This window comes from Poecile atricapillus, chromosome 10, assembly GCF_030490865.1.
Source record: "Poecile atricapillus isolate bPoeAtr1 chromosome 10, bPoeAtr1.hap1, whole genome shotgun sequence".
NCBI classification, from domain to species: Eukaryota; Metazoa; Chordata; class Aves; order Passeriformes; family Paridae; genus Poecile; species Poecile atricapillus.
In genome coordinates, this window is record NC_081258.1 from 15,084,365 (window position 1) to 15,105,156 (window position 20,792).

Sequence of the window (20,792 nt, forward strand, 5' to 3'; positions counted from 1 at the left end):
TGTAACTTGAAGCTCTTTTCAGTTTTTCTAGCTTGCTTTATCCTTATTGACTTAAAAACTCGATTTAAGTAATTTTTCCATACAAGCCATAGTCAAAACCTGTAGGTACCTTAACAATTTAGCTTTTAAGGGCAGATAGCAGGGTTTTGACTCAGACACTAAAAATGTTCATGGCAAGTATCAGTACAGTCACTATTTTGTCACACAAGCTTGGAACATCCACCAGAAATTGTACCAGTAGCTCCTGCTGCAGCCTCCCACTGAGCCTTGCTGACAGTCACGACAAGAAGCTGCCGACACAAAGTCCAGTGATGGGTTAAGAGTTGAGGACAGAGCAAACTTGCCCTGGTTATTAGACTGTCCAGGGAACATGGCACTATCCCTCCTTTTGCCTCCACAAGGAAATCAATCCTTGAGGAATGGGGATCACTGCACAGGCTGCAAATATTTACAGGCTACAATTCCAGAGGTACCAGCACCTACTGCTGGGTATTCCTTCCACTACTACCTCAGGGCAGAAAAGCTTTCTGTGGCAATGCTGACATTTTTCTGAGTTACCACTGGCTGTAAACATTCCAGTAACAGGCTACAGAAACTCCAACTTGTGTTGAAGTTCCACCTCCCACTTCCAGGCAGTGAATTTAAAGCCAGGGCTAAGAACAGGACCCAGTTCTCTGGTCATACTCACTTCAACTTCAGTTCTGTCCGCGTGCCCAGATCTGAGGAGAGCTGCTGAATGAGGGAGAGCAGCACAGGCTGGGACAGAGGGCATGGATGCTGTCCAAATACTTGCTGAGTATCCACAGTCTCACAGACATATAGAACCAGGTTGAGATCAGCTGCTGTTAGAGCCTGCAAGGAAGACACATCTAGAAATGCACAGGAACCAACAGGCAGGTGAGGAACACAGGACAGAATGACAGCTCTGGGATGCTCAGTGGCTTGACAGCCTCCTCTGGGAGCAAAAATCTCTGCACCTCTGCTGTACAGGTCACCAGGGCCATCTTTAGGTCCTTGCTCTATGGTCTGAGGACACATGTGTCTGTTCCAAGCTGAAGAGAGCACAACCAGACAGAGGGGAGCAGGTTACTGTCAGCAGCATGGAGCAGGGCCAGCAGTGCTATGACTGCCAGAGGAGTTTGTCTGCAGCAGCTCAAACGGATCTGCCTGCATGTTCAAAAGTCAAAGGCAAGGTCAGGCCCCCGCTGGTAGATCTGCCTGGAGAGGCTTATGAAGCTGTTGCTCTTCAGAGGTGCTCCACATGTCAGTGCTGATGGCAGAACATGCTGGTTTACTGGAGCACTGACGCTGTCCTGACAGGACATGGGCAAGGGATGACTACTGCTACCAAACTGCTACCAAATCGTGGAAACTGCATGGCTCTGGCTCCACCTGCATGAGAGCAACTGCACCCCTCAAGCACTCCACTGCCACAGGTCTTGTCAGTCAACTCCTGTGTAAGCTGTTGTGAGATTATGTGCCCACCCTCAAGGAGTCCTTTTTTCCTTCTCAGTCCCCAGCAAGCCGTGGATGACTACCAGGAAAGCTAGGTACCTGCTGGAAAGCTTGGTTGAGGTGTCCCTGCTGGAGGAGCTGAAGGATGTGAGTCTGCTGGGACTGGAAATCCATGTGAGTAGAGGGGATGGGTGTCCCGGCTGCCGAGCGCATTGCCTGGACGATGCTTGAGGTGACAGCTGCTTGCTGCTCCTTCATAGCCAGGCTCACTTCTCCTTTAATGACTCTCTGCACCTGGGCCAAAATAGACTCCTGCATGCTGCAAAAAACAAAACAGAACCCATGGGCACCTGAGAATGAAGAGCCAAGGGATAACACTGCACAAAGCTTATACCAGTGAGAAAGCACAGGCTGGTTTGCTTATTGTAGTGTGGCTCCCTAAGGGCTCATGCAAACAGATCTGAGGCACAGGCAACTCTGTGGCCAACACCACAATGTCCCAGCCCCAGGGTGCACCTGGAAGATGCTGGGATTCTGTGCAGGAAAGTGACATTTCAGGGAACTAAGTCTCTCATTAAACAGTGTTTTAAATCTTCAATGTCTCTGGCTCACAAGCAAGGCGACTAAGCTGTGGGGTTATGCCCAAATGGGGCCAGCCTCCTACAGGAGATCTGTCAGATGCAGTTCCTAGTGTGCAGATGACACCTTTAGAATGAGAACACACTTACACTGTGCCTGTGACTTCTCCACAGAAGAGGATTTCACAGTGCAGACTCTGCTGCTCTGTGTGACACCTTTTCCCTCAAGGACTGGATTCTCCCCTCTCACAAAGGGTACAAAGCATCAAACCTGCTCTACCACAGGTAGAAAAGCAGGACTTCCCTGGGAACAAGCACAGACCATGCAACAAGACCAAGATTTAGTCTTGTGTCCCTTCTGGCAACTTTGGCCTGCACTGAAGACCCCAGTGTGCTCTGACATATGTTCTGGTGGCTCAAAATAGACAGGCTTGTTCTGCCCCACAGGTGACCACCAGCCAATCCCAATGCCTGGCAATCTGCCACTGCCTCACAGCATGAATGTGCTGGAGGCACTGCTGGGACCCCATCCTGAAACCAGGAGGGCAAAGCACAAACTGCTGCAGAGCAGCTCTGGGGAGAGAGAACAGCATGTAGAAACTGTATGCCTGAGGACAATGAGTAAAGAAAAGCCTTAAAAGACTCCTCTGAAATGACCTTCAGGAAGTATTCAGATTTGAGTGTGCTTAGGGGTGCCTTCGATCCTTCTGTTCTCCACTGTGCACATGGGAGCTGGGGAAAAGCAGGCCCTGAGCTTCCCAATACAGCTGGGAAACCTTCTGAGGGCAACAGTCACCAACCCACTTGCTTTGCCATATGTGCAGGGCCAACAGGCAGCCCCACAGCACTCCTGGCTTGCTTCCACAGCTAAGCAGGGAGAGGTGCTTGTGATACATGCATGTACATCTCAGTGACATCTCTTTCCACAAGCCCAGCTGCCAACTCACTTGCCCACGATGATGTGCAGCTGGTGCTGCACCTCAGCATGGACACTGGCTGCGATGGTGGATGCCAGCTGCTCCGTGGTGCTCTGGAAGGTGCTGATGAGCTGCCGAAGCTGGTTCAGCAGCGGGTCCCGCACTTCCTGCTCTCGTACCTTCTTGTTCTTCAAGTGAGCCTCCAGCTGCTGGATATCTGCAACAAGCAGAGAGTGAGGTGTTTGTGCCATCTCTACCTGTGGAGATGATCAGGGCACAAATCCAGCTGCCAGGCTCTACAAGTTCTCCAGCAGAAGTAATTGCTGAGCCCGTGTATGAGCACAGGACAGAGAAGCACAAGCCTTGTTTTGCGCTGTATTATATTAAACTAGAAACCCATCCTCCAGTCTCCCCATCACACAGGATCACACAACACAGCAACAAACCCACCAGTTCTCCTCCAATAGACTTCTCCAGGCACTCATTGTTCAGGGGAGAAAAAGGCACGAGTGAGGGTGTTTTAATTCATATGTAGTGTGAATTGTGATCTGCATTAGTTCAATGCTCATGAAGAAAGAGGGGAAACTTTTCTGACAAAAAGGAAATCATGTCTCCTGAGATTTAAAACCTGTATTTTAAAACATCTTATGAACTGGCCTGATCAAAAGGGAGAAGAATGTAAGCTCTCATATTTGTGGGACACTTATGCAACAGAGGAAGGTGCAAAATAAACAACAGCTGGAGACACCCTGCAGATCTATGGCCAACAGAAGTCACTATACTAACACTGGCCATATTCAGGCCCTCTCAGAGGCCAGCTCTGCAGAGTAATACCTGTCCAGCTTCTCCAAAGGCCATGGATCTGCATCCCAAGCCTGAAAACAGGAATGATTTTCTGCAGTGCATCAGTGTATAGCTTTCCTTATGTAAGGGTATACACTAGTTCAGCCTATGTCCACACTGTTCAGCCACTATTTAATCTCTGATCATCCTAGGACCTTTCTCTAAACCTTCTCCAATCCATAACCTCTGAGAGGAGGGCCTAGCTACAGGACTACTACCCTCTCCACTCATCATGTTCCTGACATCACAATGGAATAACCCTGTAGCTGGGTTTCCTACTCAATAGATGAAGTCACAGATCCCCAGAACACAGCTGAATGTTTTGCTATGTGGGCTACAAAGACGAGAAGTGAATCCCTACTCTTATGGCACCACCCATAAAAACCTCCCCACTTCTCCTTCCCAAGTATGAAACAGAACACATGGATGGGCTAAGAGGTTAAACACTCACCAATGAAACTCTGAAAGGTAAAAACATATGGCCAGCATGGTGCCAGCCACTAATGCAAGTAGTGCAGAGAAGACCTGAAGAAGAAAACCTACTCACATTCCTGTGTGCCCTGCTTGAAGGTGTCATTGATTTGCTGGAACATGGACTGGCAGCTCTTCTCAAAGGCTGGCAGCACGACGCTCTGGAAGGCCTCCCTGTAGGCTGACTGGATGGGTCCCTGCAGAGTGTCAGCTGTGGCCCTCACAACACTGTCTGTAAGATTCTTATAAGCACACACAGAAGATTCCAGAAAATTAACTACAGTCTGATCCAGGACTAAGGGTGTGAGCAAACACCAGGTCCCTGCAACACACCCACAGCAGGTAAGGACAGCCCAGTGTCCAAGGGTGCTCCCTTGGCTCTTCTCACTGGCCAGGCTGCACCAGAACCTCTGCTTGCTCAGGGGCTGCCCAAAACCAGCACCCCTTCTCTGTACTTCTGCTGTAGAGCAAGGGAAGGTGGCAGAGTTGGGCACAGCCTTTCCTCTTCTCCTCCTTCCTTCCCAAACAAACATCATTCCCTGCCAAGGCAAGTAAGCAGCTTGTGCCCTCTAAATAATGTAGATATGGAGAACAGAATGGAGCCAGTCAAATCTTTGCTGACTGATTTGACTGAGCTGGCCCTAAAAGTCACTGCTGTGGTGAGAAATTCTACTCTAGTAGAAAATGAACAACTTGGTAAATGAAAAAAGTGTTAATCAGGCAAAGTGGGCAGGGGAGCAAACAAAGAGCTTGTCCTCTAATGAGACCATGAGAAACTTTGACTACCAGCAGCTAAACTGGCATTACCTAGAGACAGAGGTGAGAGCAAAAGGCATAAGAAGTTTCTACCCAGGCAGGTGCAACTCAGTGTGCCCTGGAAAAGCTACTCCAGTACTCCTTACCTTTGATTTCACTAGCTTGGTAATATTCTCTTTCAGTGTCCCCTCAACAGCAGTGAGCTTGGCAGCAATAGTATTACTGAGCTGGCTGATGGTAGGGTCCATGCTCTTGGAAATGCCTAGGCATAACAAAAAAAGGACAAAATTGCAGCTTTAAGCCTAAAGTCACACTTCAAAGCCTAGAAAAGAAAATGGAATCAAATGATTCTTGGATATGACACAGCAAGGGACAATGATAGTAAACTTTGCTTGGGGAACTAAGGTTGGACATTTGAAGGAAGTTTTTGCTAGGAAGGTAGTACAGCTCTGAAAATCACCAGGTTCCACCAGAAGTTGTGGAACCTCTAGCCTTGAAGGTTTTTAGGAGTTAGTGTGACAAAGTCACAGCTGACCTGATCCAGAATAGCAGGTAGCCCTGCCTTAGGCAGTTACTGGCTTTCCCACCAGCAGTTTTTTGAACATTTCCTTACATGCATGGTGCCAGTGCATTGGGAAAGGGCAAAGACAACTGCAAGCTTGCTCCAGACAGGTCTCAGCATTGCCCAACTCATCAGCCTCTTTCACCTTCCTCCACTGAACAGACTCCAAAGGCTTTACAGATTATAATGTAAGGTCAGACCACACTCCCTGGAGAGGCTTCCCTCTGGGAGCCTCATACTGCTTCTAAACCACAGCCCCTCCCCTCAGACTACAGAGGGAGGCCCAGAGCAGTGTGTTGTGCAGACAGACTGCTGTTCACACACCCTAACTCCTGCTTCATACAATGCCAGCACTTTCCCAGTGTGCTTTTGATGCCGATGGAGCTACCTGCAGGGATCCACCTCCCAGACTTAGGCAGCCACACTCACACTGGGGCACTGTCTTCTTCATCTCCTCCCGAATGGTCCTCTCCAGACGGTTACACACAGCTGTGGACAGGCTCTGGGACAGCTGCTGGGACAGGTGCTCCTGGAGCTGCCCATTGCGCTGCTGCCCTTCCATCAGCACCCGGTCCAGTCTTCTCTCTAAGGACAATTTGTGTTAAGGAGCACAACTAAAGAGTTCCTGTCTACCCACAACATTCCCATCCACAAAGGTGGACTGTAGCCTCACCTCCAGAGGTACAAATGTGCAGCTCTGGTGAAAGAGTGGTCTCCTAACATTACTGCTGTGTTCCTGAAACAGGGTGCTCTTAAACAATTGATCAGTGTGAGAAAAGAGCTTTGGAAGGCAAGACAGCAAAGTCAAACAGCTAAAATAATTTGGACAGTACTGTTTCCTGCATAGTGTGATTAACTTGGCTGCCCCATTAGCAGCTCAGCCCCAGCCAGCCACTCACTCACTTCTCTGCAGCAGGATGGGGGAGAGAACTGGCAGGGTAAAAGTGAGAAAGCTCCTAAGTTGAGGTAAAGACAGTTTAAGAGGTTAAGCAAAAGCTGCACATGCCAACCAAACAAAATAAGGAATTCATTTACTACTTCCCACTGGTGAGCATGTGTGCAGGCAGGGAAAGCAGGGCTCCCTCACACCTGATGGTGGCTGGGGGAGACAAACACCATCAATCCAAGTGTCCCCTCTTCCTCCTCCTTTCCCCCAGCCTTTACTGCTAAGCACAGCACCACACAGTGTGGGGCATCCCTTTGGTCACTGAGTGTCAGCTGTCCTGGCTCTGTCTCCTCCCAACTTTTGATCATGCTGGAGCAGCGTGAGAAACAGAGAAGGCCTTGACAGGGCTTAGAAAAAGCAAAACCAGCAAAAACATCACTGTGTTATCAGCATTGTTTTGGTCACAAATCAAAACATAACACACATGAGCTACTGTGAAGAAAATTAACTCTGAGCCAAAACCAGGACAGCAGAAACCATCAGCTCCAATATCCATAAACAGCAAATTGGTAAATATGTTTCTAGAGGATGGAATTAGTGGATCGAAGTGATACAGTGCATGGGAGCAAACCCAGGCTTCAGGCTACTCATACCTCATGAAGCAAGCAACCTCTCTGAAGGAGCCACCATACAAACACATCTTAAACAAAATAACACCAAACTCTGACAAAACAAACAATGACATGACAATTCAGCCACTGACAAAATTCAGTCCATGCATAAAGTTGTGGAGAAAGGAAAAATTATTCTAGTATTACAATATAGCTCTAGACACTGAAATTCACTAGAAAGGCATCTAAATTATCTGTGAATATCAGACTAGTGGTCAAAAAAGGAAAATCCAAGACTAATCAATAGAGAAAGCTATTGTCATAGAAGTTAAGAGTGGTTTCAGACATGAAATAGGCTGGAGATGGTCAGTTTGGGGAACATAACCAAATTCAGTGCAGTAAATGTACACAGGAACCAGTGACTCATAATACAATACAAATAATTGGATACCAGGTTTGAAAGCACCAAAAGGAAACACTTCTCAGGCAGCACATAAGGGACCTGTAGATCACCATATGAATGAATGTGGACAAACAAGATAATTCTATATCCAGATATGCAGTGTGGCAGCCAGATGCTATTTCTGGTGCAAGTACTGACTTGCCTTAAGGAAGGAAGGAAAGGATAGCCCTTAATTAACTCTTGTGCAACTGGCCACTGCCTGAGGTGGGATAATGTACCAAGTGCACCTCTGGTCTACACCAGCACTGCAGCACTTATGGCTTAATGGGTAACTAAGATTCAGTGGCACAGAGAAAGTGTCAGTTCTTCTGTGTTCTATTTCTGAGTTTCTTGCCCTTAGAAAGGGCCTGAGAGAAACTGAAATAGTTGTACTGCAGCCAGGCAATTGTACTGCACCTATGGCCCCATGCTCCCAAGATCCTTGACCTTTCTGAGCCTTCCTCACGCCTCTAGTCTGCCTTGCAGCCTTCCACTCAATGCTTGCAAACAAGGATACGCTCCTGCTCCTGCTGGGAGTCAATCACCCTCTCCATGTGGCCCATGAGGGAGCTCTGGATGGCATCGAGGTGATCTGTGAGCCTCTGCAGGAGTTCCATCTGGTTCTGCCGCAGCTCGGAGAGTTCCCGCTGTTGGCTCCTCAGGATGCACATCAGCTCATCCTGGAACTCTGGTGTCACCTGCATGTGGAGAGGACAAACATTAATTTCTAACAGGACCGGAGATCAGCTGAGGTTTCTGCTCAGTATTGAGTCAACCCCTGTGTATATATGTATATACATACACATACACACAATATATATGTTGTCTCCTCACCAGCTCAATATAGTTCAAGGAGTGTGAGGACCCACCCTTAAGGGGAAGGAACAAGGAGACACACACATCAAAGCCAATCCCTTGTGACCCTTTCTTTGCTGGGAACAGCTTATCTTGCTGCAGGCAGAGATAAGTGTGAGAAGGATATCATCAGTCTGGAGAGCACAGAGCTCCTTCTCTGCTGCATGTCAGCACAGAACAATTCCAAGCTCAAGGGCAGCCCCATCTCAATCTTCTAGGGCATGACCCATGATACTTCAAGGAACTGAGATGAACTTTCTCTTACGTCTTTCCTAGTAAGATATGAAGCATCATGAAGAGCAGCTCTGACTCACCTGGTTGTTAGATGATCTTGGTGACTGGTTCATATCCCTGGAAATAAACAGAGAAGGAGTAGTAACCCAATTGTGTCAATTAACTCCTCTTATTATCCAAGTCTTCTGCCAAAAAAGATCACACATTTTATGGTTGCTTTAGATTTTACACTCCAGCTCATAACTCCATTTTGCCATGTATAACATGGAGAATGATGGGAAGGTGATGAAATCCCAGTCCTTTCAGCACTGTGACACTATCCTTTGAACTGTTCACAGACTGTTCCTTACAGACTGGTCCCTTTGCTGGGAAGAGACCTGAACCAAGTGTTAATGAGGACTGTTACAAAGTACACTGCACATTGAATTTTCACTTTTGTCCAAAATTGAAGCTAGGGAAGACTTTGCCAAACACCTTTTGAAGGTCTCCCAATATTTTACCAAAGAAAAAACAAGTATTCATTTGTTAAAATTTAGAATGAATGAGCACAAATCATCTAGTGTGACTCCAGTTCTCAAGGTGAAGAAACTAGTGACACATTCCAGCTCATACAGCAGAATAAATAAAAACACAGAACTGATCCACTAACATTGCATGTCTCCATCAAAGTCACAGATCTATGAAGAAAAGTAAACACTTTTAGTTCCCAGACAGTACCCACTCAGCAACTTTAAAAGGAGTGAGGCAGAAAAAGTGAAAGTCATTTCAGAGGTCAAGAGCTTCCAAGTGTCACTGTGCAGGACCACAGCCAGCATTAAATGCCATTGCCCATCTTTGTTGTGATCAAATCACAGAGCTATGGGAACACAAGAAGAAGAGGGAGCCCCGTGCAGAAGCTGTGCTGCTCTCCTCACACCGATGCAGACAGATTGGTCTAATGTGCCATGGGCAGACCTTTCCAGTCACCAGTTTTCATTTACAGGATATTGATATAGGAATGTTTAGAAACACACTTAAGAAGCAAGCAGGTAACAAATGACAGAAATTGCTGAACAAGGGCACTGTGCCACTGTTCAGAAGCTAATTAAAAATGGAGGCCATTGTGACACTCACAGCATCACAGTTCCAATAAAGCCTTCACTGAAACCAGTGAAAGAGCCCGGTGTCCCTTCACAACGTGTAATTTACCTCCCACACATTCTTCTCAAACCCAGGCTATATTTTGAATTTTGAGTCCCAGGTGGAGACAGTGCAGAACTATTCCCACACCCAAGTGCCAGTCAGTGTTTGAGTAACCAGCAATGCTTTCTGTGGGGCTCCTGCCCTTTGCAAATGGGGTGAGGGTTGGAAGCACTTGGCTGCTGCCTCAGACCCCAATGCTACAAGAGGCTGTGGCCCTGTGCAGCTGGTCCTGGAGCCTCCTGTGCCCTGGCAAGCGCAGCGTACCCATCGTCTTTCTTGCCCTTCCGCTTTAGCTTTGGGGAAGCCCGTGGAGATGCCTTGACTTTCCAGTCCTTCACAGGCAGCCTCTGCGCAGATGCTTTGGCACCAAATCCACCTGACGTAGAAGCCAAGCCTGCAACTTCATCATCATGGTCACTGTGAAGGAAGAGCAGGGGAGAGGACATCACTCACAAAACTGGACTGTGTCAGCCTTCACTGCGGGGATGGATTCACAGCTCTTCATCCACACATGGCCAGAGTCAGCTACAGACAGCCCCACCTTAACCTTTCACAGTCACCTCTACAGAGCTCAGAACAGGCTGCTCTGCTTTGATCTGGGTCTGCTGTGGCTGAGCTCGAATGCTGTGCAGCACAGCTTGGAGGGTCCCTGCATTAGGGACAGCAGGGGTCCAGGCAGCGTGGCTGAGTGATGCCCGTTTAGCTGCAAACACTGGCACACGAGCCCCAGGATGGCCTAGCAGGGAGCCCAAGCACAGCACATCCTCACAGCTTCACAGACAGCGAGCACTGGACACAGAATGCATTGCAAGAACAGAGAAGGAACAGGTGATCCTGAGGTCTGTGATCCTCAGTACCTTGGAGACTATCACCTGTTGACCAGTTTCCAATACATTTCAGTCTGAATTTATGTGTGGATTGTGGACAACCCTCAGCTGTCAAACAGGGCTGAGCTTGTCAGGCACACAGAATGTACCCACAGAACTTCAGGTCTGTGGCAGGAAATAAGGCACGCTAATAAGGCAGGAAAGATGTCAGAAGCAAGAAACTTATTCCTGAGGTACCCTTGCTACCTTATATAAGGTATAATATTTGGAAAATGATCCCTTAATAGGTTTCTACTGGTAATTAAACCAAGCTTGGTCCATGCTTTAAAAAGCAGCACAATTAAACCTTTCCCTACAGAGAATAAACTGGAGAGTGCCCAGAGGCCAATCTTGAGATAAGCTGAAGTCATCAGAACATTAGGGAAGCTGAGCTGCAAACACACGTTAAGTCAGGAGACAAAGCAGAGACATTCACCCCACATGTGAAGGCTGGCTGGGGACAGAGGCACAAATGCAGCCTGAGCTGAGTCCATGCAGGGCGAGAGAGGGGGCTGAGCACTCTGGTACCTTTGTTCTGCACTGGCATCCTGGCTGTCATGCTGCAGGAGGTGGTAGCTGTGTCTATGGTAGGAAGAGCTCTTGTGCTTTTCTTCAACCTCATCCCTTGGGCTAGAGAGGGGAAAAAAGAAAATACCATCATGAAAATCTCTTTCAGCTTGGGTATTCACTCTCTCCATGTCTCATGAGAGATCCTGATAGAAAGTCTGTAACAAAAATCAAGCCCACACTGATCCCACAGATCCAGGAAGAGGCAGGTGTTGTGTAGAGGCACGAAACACTTGAACTTGCCCATGTGCTTTTCTGGGGCCTCAAAAAGGGAGAAGCAGCTCAGCAATGCTTGAAGTACTAACCAAGAACAATCTTCCAACACATTCATGCAAGAGAGGTAAGCCACTACTCAAACCTGGCAGCACACCATACTTCCATGAATAGCATCATCTTGCATTTGTTTTACCTCATTTAACACTGATCAGTGAAGCAAAAATCATCAGTGTGAATGTGATGGGTCAGCTCTAACAGACAGAATTGTAACACTGGATCTACTATGAGTATCATAATGATTTTGAAAGCAAACTGCACTTGCTTCTAGAGTGTCACTTAGGTCTGCCTGAATGCAGCTTGCAGGAAGGACTTTAAACAGAAGGGGGCACTTGCAAAATCTCTCACAGTGAGAGAAAGCTGATCTGGTATTCTGATATAAGGCATTCTGAAGGATTCAGAGTGGGATTGAGGTGAGTTGCAAACTCCTACAAAAGTATTTTCTCAAGTTCATATTATGCGTAAAAGAAAACAATATTGTCACAGTCTTAATGCCCCCCCAGAGCCATCAGTTGGGACTGTTTCCTGGAACAACATCCTCAGCTGTGGAAGCACTAGGTGAGGCCTTTCTTTGCAATTCTGATGAGGGAACAGTCCAGGATTACCTGAGGGACAACACTGACCCTCTCAGCCTTCTAGTCCTGCTGAAAAGGAAGGTGTTTGCAGGTTCACATGGTGCAGGCAGCCCCAACATAAGTGGTCTCTGGAGATGCTGAACACATCTTGCTGCTGTCATCCCACTACAAGACAGACTACATCATCACTAATTCTGTGATGAAACCAAACCCAGCGCTGGTCCAACATGACAGATTGCTCCTTCTAAGCAGACTAAGTGATGTAGCACCATCCCTCATTCCTGCTCCACTGTCATTTATTTTCTGACTGCTAAAGTACTTTATTTATTTATAACACTAGCTGCATCGAGCTAATCCTAGAAGAGAGACATACAATTAACCTATAAGCAAACCTGTCAGTTATGCTGTCAATTGATTCAATAAAAGCCTGCAGGAATGCAAGGAATGCATCACCTGGGGCAGAACGTAGCTTGTACTGGTTTGATTTCCAGAGCACACAAAAAAAAAAAATCTCAAGTCTCTATGTGAACATTAAGGCCAACAAAGTAGACTTTTCACCTTCTTAACAGAGATCATTTATGCTGCAAAGGGTATCAGAGAGCAAAAATAGTTAGAGGTGGCCTAGGTAGTTCAGGACACAGCATACAGACCAAGCACACAGGAAGGCTGACTCATCAGATCATTTAAGGGAAAGAGGGATGGAGAACTGCTCTGGATTAATCACTGCCAATTTGGCAAGTGCAAACAAACTGCCCTGTGCCAGATAAACCCAAGTGATTACCTGTCTGCCATGCTGTTCCTGGTCTCCCGGGTTATGTCAGGAGCCGCCGGCCACGGCTGACTCACAACACTGTCAGAAGATGCATTTTCCTGAGTTAAAGCAGTCTCCAGTAATGATGGAGCATTCAGTCTGTCCACCTCCACTGGAGGCATGTCCAAAGAGTGGTGGCTGTGCTCAGAGTTGTGGCGGTTCCTGGGAGACAGCAAGTGCAGGGCTGAGGCAGCTGAGGCCATACTGTCTGCGTGGTGCCCGGGCTCCAGCACCTCCCCAGGGAGCCCGGACGGAGCCGCCGCAAAGCTGCGCTGCAGGGTCTCGGAAGCAATCTCTGGGATATCCTGGGACATGGCTGTGGAAGCAGAGGAAATGACATCTGGGGAGCGCTCACGGGTGGGAGAAGCCTGGGGCACCACCAAGGGCTCCACTTCCTGCAGTTCCAGTGCTAGAGAGGAGTTTCCTGGTGCGACCTGAAAACAAAAATCCAACAAGAGACTTTACAATAATGTGGAGACACCCCAAGAAGCCCTGGTGCCTTACACTAACTGTCTGTGGACACAGCCTGCTCTATTCTTTCCTCATGTGATCCCTGTCTCCTACTCCTTCATCAGATGGAAAATGGCCTCAGGACTTGTAACAGACTCTCAACTGGGTTACCAACACAAGCCAATGCTAGTTTGAACTCACTTTCAAAAGAAAATGTTACACTAATTCTACCTGCCTCCTCTGCTCCAGACTCCCTCCTCTTTGAGGGAAAACAGTTTTAACATTGAACATCTCCTGGACTGAAAATTTGTTTCAATTTCAAGCTTTGGTTATGATCTGCTTTACACAACATCAGGAAATTAAAATTTAGGGATAAGAAATTGCAATTTTAGATTCATCAGACCAACAAGCGGGGATAAACCTTTCCAGGTAGCACTGTCTGCTAACACAAAGGCTGACCACGTCCAGCCACTGGGATAGTGACAGCACAAGCTCGAGCTGTCTCTGGTTTTTAGAGACATGCTGTTCTACACAAGGACAACATGGCTGAGTAAACTGGGCTGCACATCTGCACCAGCAGCTGTATTTTCCAAAGGGCACACACTATCCCAGTGTAATTTTATAGAATCCTAGAAAGGTTTGGGTTGGTAAGGACCTTAAAGCTCATCTTGTTCCAACCCCACTGCCGTGGGCAGGGACACTTTCCACTAGACCAGGCTGTTCAAAGTCCTATCCAACCTGGCCCTGAACACTTCCAGGGATGAGGCATCCACAACTTTCCTGGGAAGTCTATGCCAGTGCCTCAATACCCCCTGAAAATAGAATTTCCTCCTAACATCTAACCTAAAACTCCCCTCTTCTAGTTTAAAATCGTTCTCCCATGCCCTACCCCTGCCTGCCTATGTAGAAAGTCACTTTATCTCTTGAACACAAAGGCCACTCCGATCCTCAGAGCCTTTTGTTCTCCAGGCTGAACAATTTCAGCTTATACAGGCTCATAGAAAGGTTCCTTGGCCCATGAGAAGGAAGGGAGCAGCATTTTGAGCCTTACTGGAACAGGTGCCTTTGGTGTTAGCTTGTCAGGGAGGCCTGGGATAAGAACAGAGTGACTCCTAGGACTGGTCTGGAGACTGCTGCTGCTGCTGCTGAGAGTGAGGCTGGTGTCCAGCTGCATCTTGGGGCTCACAGTCAAGTCTTCTGATGCTCTGCAGAAACAGACACCAGCAAATCAAGCCACCTAAACAAATGATTGATCTGCATTCAACACTCATGGTGAGGAGATGGGGTGCAAAGGTCAGTGGAGGAGTCCTTGCTCCTTCCACTATGGTCAGCTGTCAATGAGTACTGGCATCTCCTAGTCCCCACACAGCCCAGAGAGTTGGAAACAACAACAAAAAAAAAAGGCATTGCAATCTTTTAGAATTTATGGGGTCAGTGGGAGAAGGGACCAATTGTATCTCCAGTGTACAGAGTACAGGGAGAAACAGGACACTATGAGATAGGTCTCCCTCCTTTTCCCAGCCCCCAGAAGTGAAGTTCTCACCCGCTAATGCAACCCAACCCAGTCACACTGTAAGATTTTCCTACCAGTCCTAATTCTCTCCCTGTCCTTGGTGGCTGCAGTGTTCTCTTACCTGTAAACAACAACGGTCCTTTGGGAAAAGCATGTAGAGCAACAAAACTGAGCTGCAATAACAGAATCCCTATGAGGCACGCACAAAACACTCTTGTTGGCCCCTAGATGACAACAGGCATGTTCCAAGCTGCATTAGGGATGCAAACAGCTGCCTATACAGGGATGTTTGGACTCAGGCCAGTTTCTAACTCTGGTTACAATCTCCTCTCCTACAAGACATGCTACAGCTCTGTGCTATCCCAAAGGCCTGTGTCAGTTCAGCTGCAAATGTATTATTTAATTCATGTGTTACTTACCTGGGCAAAGAGGCATCCGTGACAGAAGTGCTGCTCATGGCTGTGACTGCAGTCAGGGAACTGACGCTGCTGCCTGGAGAGACAGCAATCTGTAAGGAAACACACAGCAGTCAGGATGGGAGAGAGGGCAACAACACAACTCAACCAGACAAAGAAAGAGTCCTAGAGAGTCTTTCATGAAAAGGGAGTAGAAAATACCCCAATAGGTTGGGTTGTTCTGCTAAGGTGCTCAGGTGCTGGTCAAAGGCAAGTCCCAGAACATCCTCATCATATGGTTGCTTTTACTGAGGAACTGCTGAACCCAAAGTGACCTCACCAGTGCAGAGGCAGAGGCTTATGGCAGACAGTGGGGTAATCCAGCGGGGTCTCACAAGTCTGAACAGTCCCATCTACCTACCTGATCATTTCAGATCTGCATTCCCAGAGGACCCCATCAGACAGGATGTGCAGAGGTGGCATATTTTCTTCCATTACAGTTATATCATAACCCCAAACAATATGTGTAAACCAGTAAGAGCAGTCTCCCAGCTTAGATACAGTTACTTTGCAAACCCATATTTCTACAAAGCACACCTACATCAGTGGCTTTGCAGTTAAACCTAAGTTAAACTTACACACAAGCTTAGGCCAGTGTAGCATTTCAGGTGTGCCAAAAGGTCTCTGCTCAGTCTGATTACATGCAGTTTCCTGTGTGCTCTGCATTCAGCTAGCAGAGCTTACCACAGTCATCACAGCTGGAAAGCGTGTCCAAAAGTACCAAAATCCACCCCCATCCCATGCATCACCATAACAGTGCTGATCTCTGATTACCTGCTGAAGAGAAGTACTTGGTGTCATGAATGCATCTGGAGTCATCAGCTTGGGTTTGGCATCATTGGAGAGGGAAAGGAAATCTGCTGGCACAGGCAGATCAGTGATACGCCGCAGGTCTGGTTGGGAGCCGTGCACAGATTCCTTTTCAGATCCCAGCCCTTCTGTGCTCAGATCAGCCATGTGGTCTGGAAAGGCTTCAAGGGAGAGATACAAATCAGTTTGGAACTTCCCTCCAAAACTAAAGCTCTAATTCCACAAAGTATGAACTTATGCCATTGCATGCCATGCTTGATACCAAAAGGAACAAGCAAAAACCCTGCAACATCCCAGTCAAAGCTTAGAGCAAAACAAATCCTGTGTTATGCTTTCTCTTTGTATGCCAGACTGGATTTTATCAGGCTTTGCTAATAAAATGTCCAAGCTTCCTTTCTTCCCTAAAAGCAAGGCCAGTTGAATTGCCACATCCCAGAATGGTGAATGAGCTGAAAGAGCTCATCACAGACAGCCCAGCCCTCTCTACTCCCACAGCTCTGCTGTCACTCTGATCTCTTCCACCTGAAAAGAGAGAAACTTCAAATTTCTTTCACAAGTGCCACATCACCCAGGAAGGTGAACTCAAGCATGCACAAAGCACTAGCACTCTAGGTCTAACACACCCCCAAACTCCATACTCACAACAAGGGTCTAACCAGCTTCTTGCTTCAGTGCTACTCCATATTCAGAACCCTTTATGCAATGACACCACTGCAGTACAAAGAGATACCCAAAACCACCCTCCTGCTCCCCGCACCAATAACCTTTAAAGGCTCAGCAACACTGAAGACCAATTTAACACACATGCTCACCAAATTCTTCATGAGAGCTATGGGAAGGCATGGAAGCACTTGTGTCAGGGCTATGAAGAGGCTGGAATCTAATCTGCACATCCTGTAGGGCCCTAGAAAGAAACAAGCATTTCTGATCAGCTGAAGAACCACCAAGAAAAGACTTAAGACATCATTAAGGCTCAGAAGATTTCTCTTCACTGAACTAATTCCCTTGGAAAATGCTTCAGTGTTTTCTGCCTGTCACAGAAGCAATGGAAGTGATCCTCAGCCATGTCACCCAGCTCTGACTCCCAGGGTATTTGAGATGTTTCCCAGCATTAGTGTGTAAGCACAGTTCTTAAATCACTCATGGCCATGGAAATACAAGCTTGTCACACCATTCAGGGCTACCTCCTGGTAAGGCCACACACACCACAGCCAAGTAGCTGGGGGCCAAGTAGCTTTTGTTATGAGCAAAATCATTTAACTTAAATTTCTACAGGTCAGTGCAGGGTTAGGACAACCACAGACAGCTGCATACACATACACATACTCACTTGGTGTGAACACAGAAGAGTTTTATCAGCACACCTGCTGCTGATTCGACAGCCCCAGAGCCCTGAGCACCTTCTGGAAAGGAGAAAAAGGTAAAATATGAAGTTGCATGGAAACTACACACAAAGTACTACAAAAATATCACAGCAGAATGAACTGACAGCAAAGAACCAGCATGATATGGATTCTCTTTATCAATCATCTGGATGAGGGGATCAAGAGCACTCTCAGTAAGTTTGCAGACAACTCCACAGAATCACAGAATATCCCGAGCTGGAAGGGACCCATAAGGATCACTGATCCAACCCCTGGCCTTGAACAGAACACCCCAAGAATCACTGCACGTGCCTGGAAGAATTGTCCAAATGCTTCTTGAACTCAGATAGGCTCAGTGCTATGACCACTGCCCCAGGGCACCTGTTCCTGTGCCCAACCACCCTCTGGATGAAAAACTTTTTCCTGATATCCAACATGAACCTCCAGACTCAGATTAATGCCATTTTCTTGAGTCCTGTCGCTGGTCATGAGATTGGAAAGATCAGTGCCTGCCCGCTATGAGGATGTTGGAAGACAGTAATGAGGTCTTCCTTCAGTCTCCTCCAGTCTGAACAGACCAAGTGACCTCAGCCACTTTCCATACAGCTTCACTTTCACCATCCTCATGGCCCTCCTTTGGACACTCTCTAACAGCTTAATGTCTTTTTTATATGGTGGTGCCCAAAATTGCACATACACATGGAACTCAAGGCTGCACCACAGAGCAGAGCAAGACAACCCCCCCCCCTGACTGACTGAGGATGCTGTGCACCACCTTAGGCAGGAGTGTTGATCTGCTGGAAGGAAGGAAGGGTCTACAGAGGGGTCTGGACAGGCTGGATTGATGGGCTGAGGCCAATTATGTGAGGTTCAACAAGGGCAAGTGCCAGGTCCTGTGACTGGGTCACAACAAGCCCCTGGAGTACCATGGGCTGAGCAGAGTGGCTCCAAAGCTGCCCAGTGGGAAAGAGCCTGCAGGTGCTGGTTGAGAGTAGCTTAAAATGAGCCAGCGTGTGCCCAGGTGGCCAAGAAGGCCACTGGCATCCTGGCCTGTTTCAGCAACAGAGTGACCAGAGGGACCAGGCCACACCTTGAATCCTGTGTTCCAATGCTTGACAACCCAGCTTAAGCCTGCTGAAGAAATTTTTCCTAACACCCAATCTAAACCTCATTGGGCACAACCTGAGGCTGTTTCCTCTTGTTATTTGGGAGAAGTGACCAGCCTTTCACAAGAAAGTCAGAACTGCCAGGAAAGAAATCCTGATCACACAGCAGCCAAATTCTGTCACCTACCTACACTCAAGCTGTCATTTTCCTCTTCTGCTGGGAGCACCTCGGTGTGCCTTAGCCGGCAGCGGCTCACGGCCTGGATGCCAAAGCTCAGCACTGGGTGAGTAAGGAGGAACTCCGAGATGGAGCTGAAGTAGGCCTTGCCCTCCTCTTGGTTCTGCATCAGCTCCATCACATACAAGACCTGAAAGAATCAGAAATGGTAAATCAGAGCTTTCAGAGCAGACCATGCACATATGTGGGGACTACAGAGCCGAGCATCCAAAACAGATTTGGAACAAGGGAAATAACGTGAAGAATAAAGCCTGGATCTTGAAATGGAATATTCAAGGGAACCACAAGCACCACATTCTTAGGCGAGTCAATGTTGATCAAGAACTCAATCCTACAATGCCAGACACAAGTATCTCCAAATGAGAGCTTTACAAAGGGTGAGAAATAATCCTTAAGGCTCCTCAGGATTACTCAGCCAAATTGTTATCCTTTTTCATCTAGCAGTGAAATTGCTGAGTCAACTTCTGCATTTTTATACACTGACATGCAAATCCCAGACCTAGGCAGCAGAACCAGTCACACACAAGGCCAATTCTACTTCAGCCACCATTTCCCACAGGCAGCAATAAAATGAACTACTTACTTTTCTCTGCACATCACTCAGTATCAGATATTCAGCAGAGAGGTCCAGGCAGACTTTCAAGCTGGGAAGAATACTCATGGAGCTGAAGATGTCAGGAGAAAAGCTGCATATACAAATAAGAAGGAGGGGGTACAGACAGCAAGGTAGATTAGCCCAACCAGCATGATTGCTATGAAACTGCACTAATTACCACAACTCCCACAGAACCTTAAGGAATTTACAGTCCTATTACAGTGTAACCACCCACTAGACCATAAACACCTTTGCTGAAATCAGTGCTGACATCAGCTAAGAAAGCAGCTGGGAGCTGGCACGATAGAAACAAGTTATGGATTCTGAACACTGAAATGAAAGGTGACATTTTGTCACTATTCAACATGTTCCACATTCATAGGAGTACATTTAAAACCAAAAATCCACCAAATCAAAATAACCCTTCCACAAGTTTTAGACCTTCTGCAGCACGAGGTGGAAAAAGCAGCACTTGGCCCTATGTCATATTCTTCTCACTTTAAGAGGAAAAATCCTAAGTGGCCTTAAGCATGTGTGTGTGAGAGAGGCCATGATCCACCATCAGAAAAATAAAATCGGGGAACCTAAGTTGAGTCAAGGGATGGACTAAAGCAGAATTTGAATTTCTGGACCTACATGGCTCAACATTTAAGCCTTGGATAATTTCTTAAGCTCTATCAATATAGCAGCTTTTCATAATCTAAACAGAAAACGCACTAATAGGAAAAGATCCTAGATGCAAATTCAGTACCCCCAAATTCCACCCTTCAGGAGTGCCAACACGTACCGAACAGTCTGCAAACAAGTCCAAGACACCGTGCACCACATCTTCAGTTCTCTGTTCTGATCGGCTCCTGTGATGAGAAACCTCCAGAAGGGAACTCTGTAGGCACAACAGATCCAAATTCTCTTAAAGAAGTTCTGGTCCTTCCCAGAAAGGCTCCTCACAAGTTGCTCATGGCTGATTTTGGCCAACCGTGGCCTAAAGCTCCTAGAAAATTCCTGCTCTGAGGCAGACTAGAAACCACTACACCTCTCAGAAACCTTAAAGCCACAACTGATTGAAGAAACAATAACAATAAAAGCTGTATTTTCAGCAATGGTAATTGAAATTTGGAGGGCTAAAAGGCCATTTAAGACTGACCACACCACAAACCTGAGAGGACTCCTCAATGTAGAATTCTCATTACTTTCATGGAATTGGGACTATGATTAAGATCACTTCAGGTTGTGCTTCAGTCTTATATATCTCTCCATCACCAGAAAACTGACTGCAAAGATAATAGCACTTGTTCCTGCTACAAAGCTAAACTTTTTAAGTATGATTCAATTACAAGGAACTTTCAAGGCGAAGCAGAGTTAGAAAACAATGCTGAA

The 20,792-nt window shown here is 47.1% G+C and overlaps 1 protein-coding gene across 1 annotated transcript in view; it reads right to left on the minus strand.

Annotated features, from left to right (window-relative positions):
• The window catches only part of EDC4 (enhancer of mRNA decapping 4), a 32,398-nt gene that overhangs the window by 1,603 nt on the left and 10,003 nt on the right, over window positions 1–20,792 (minus strand). Inside the window, exons 10-28 of the mRNA XM_058845536.1 lie at window positions 20,203–20,298; window positions 19,404–19,506; window positions 18,770–18,950; window positions 17,443–17,515; window positions 16,925–17,016; window positions 16,077–16,273; window positions 15,267–15,355; window positions 14,386–14,539; window positions 12,855–13,318; window positions 11,187–11,288; window positions 10,057–10,209; window positions 8,691–8,727; window positions 8,039–8,219; window positions 6,012–6,167; window positions 5,167–5,282; window positions 4,341–4,506; window positions 2,981–3,167; window positions 1,555–1,774; window positions 689–852 (exon numbers count right to left, since the gene is read on the minus strand). Coding sequence (XP_058701519.1) covers window positions 689–852; window positions 1,555–1,774; window positions 2,981–3,167; window positions 4,341–4,506; window positions 5,167–5,282; window positions 6,012–6,167; window positions 8,039–8,219; window positions 8,691–8,727; window positions 10,057–10,209; window positions 11,187–11,288; window positions 12,855–13,318; window positions 14,386–14,539; window positions 15,267–15,355; window positions 16,077–16,273; window positions 16,925–17,016; window positions 17,443–17,515; window positions 18,770–18,950; window positions 19,404–19,506; window positions 20,203–20,298 — 2,931 coding nt within the window. The remainder of the gene's footprint in view (window positions 1–688; window positions 853–1,554; window positions 1,775–2,980; window positions 3,168–4,340; window positions 4,507–5,166; window positions 5,283–6,011; window positions 6,168–8,038; window positions 8,220–8,690; window positions 8,728–10,056; window positions 10,210–11,186; window positions 11,289–12,854; window positions 13,319–14,385; window positions 14,540–15,266; window positions 15,356–16,076; window positions 16,274–16,924; window positions 17,017–17,442; window positions 17,516–18,769; window positions 18,951–19,403; window positions 19,507–20,202; window positions 20,299–20,792) is intronic.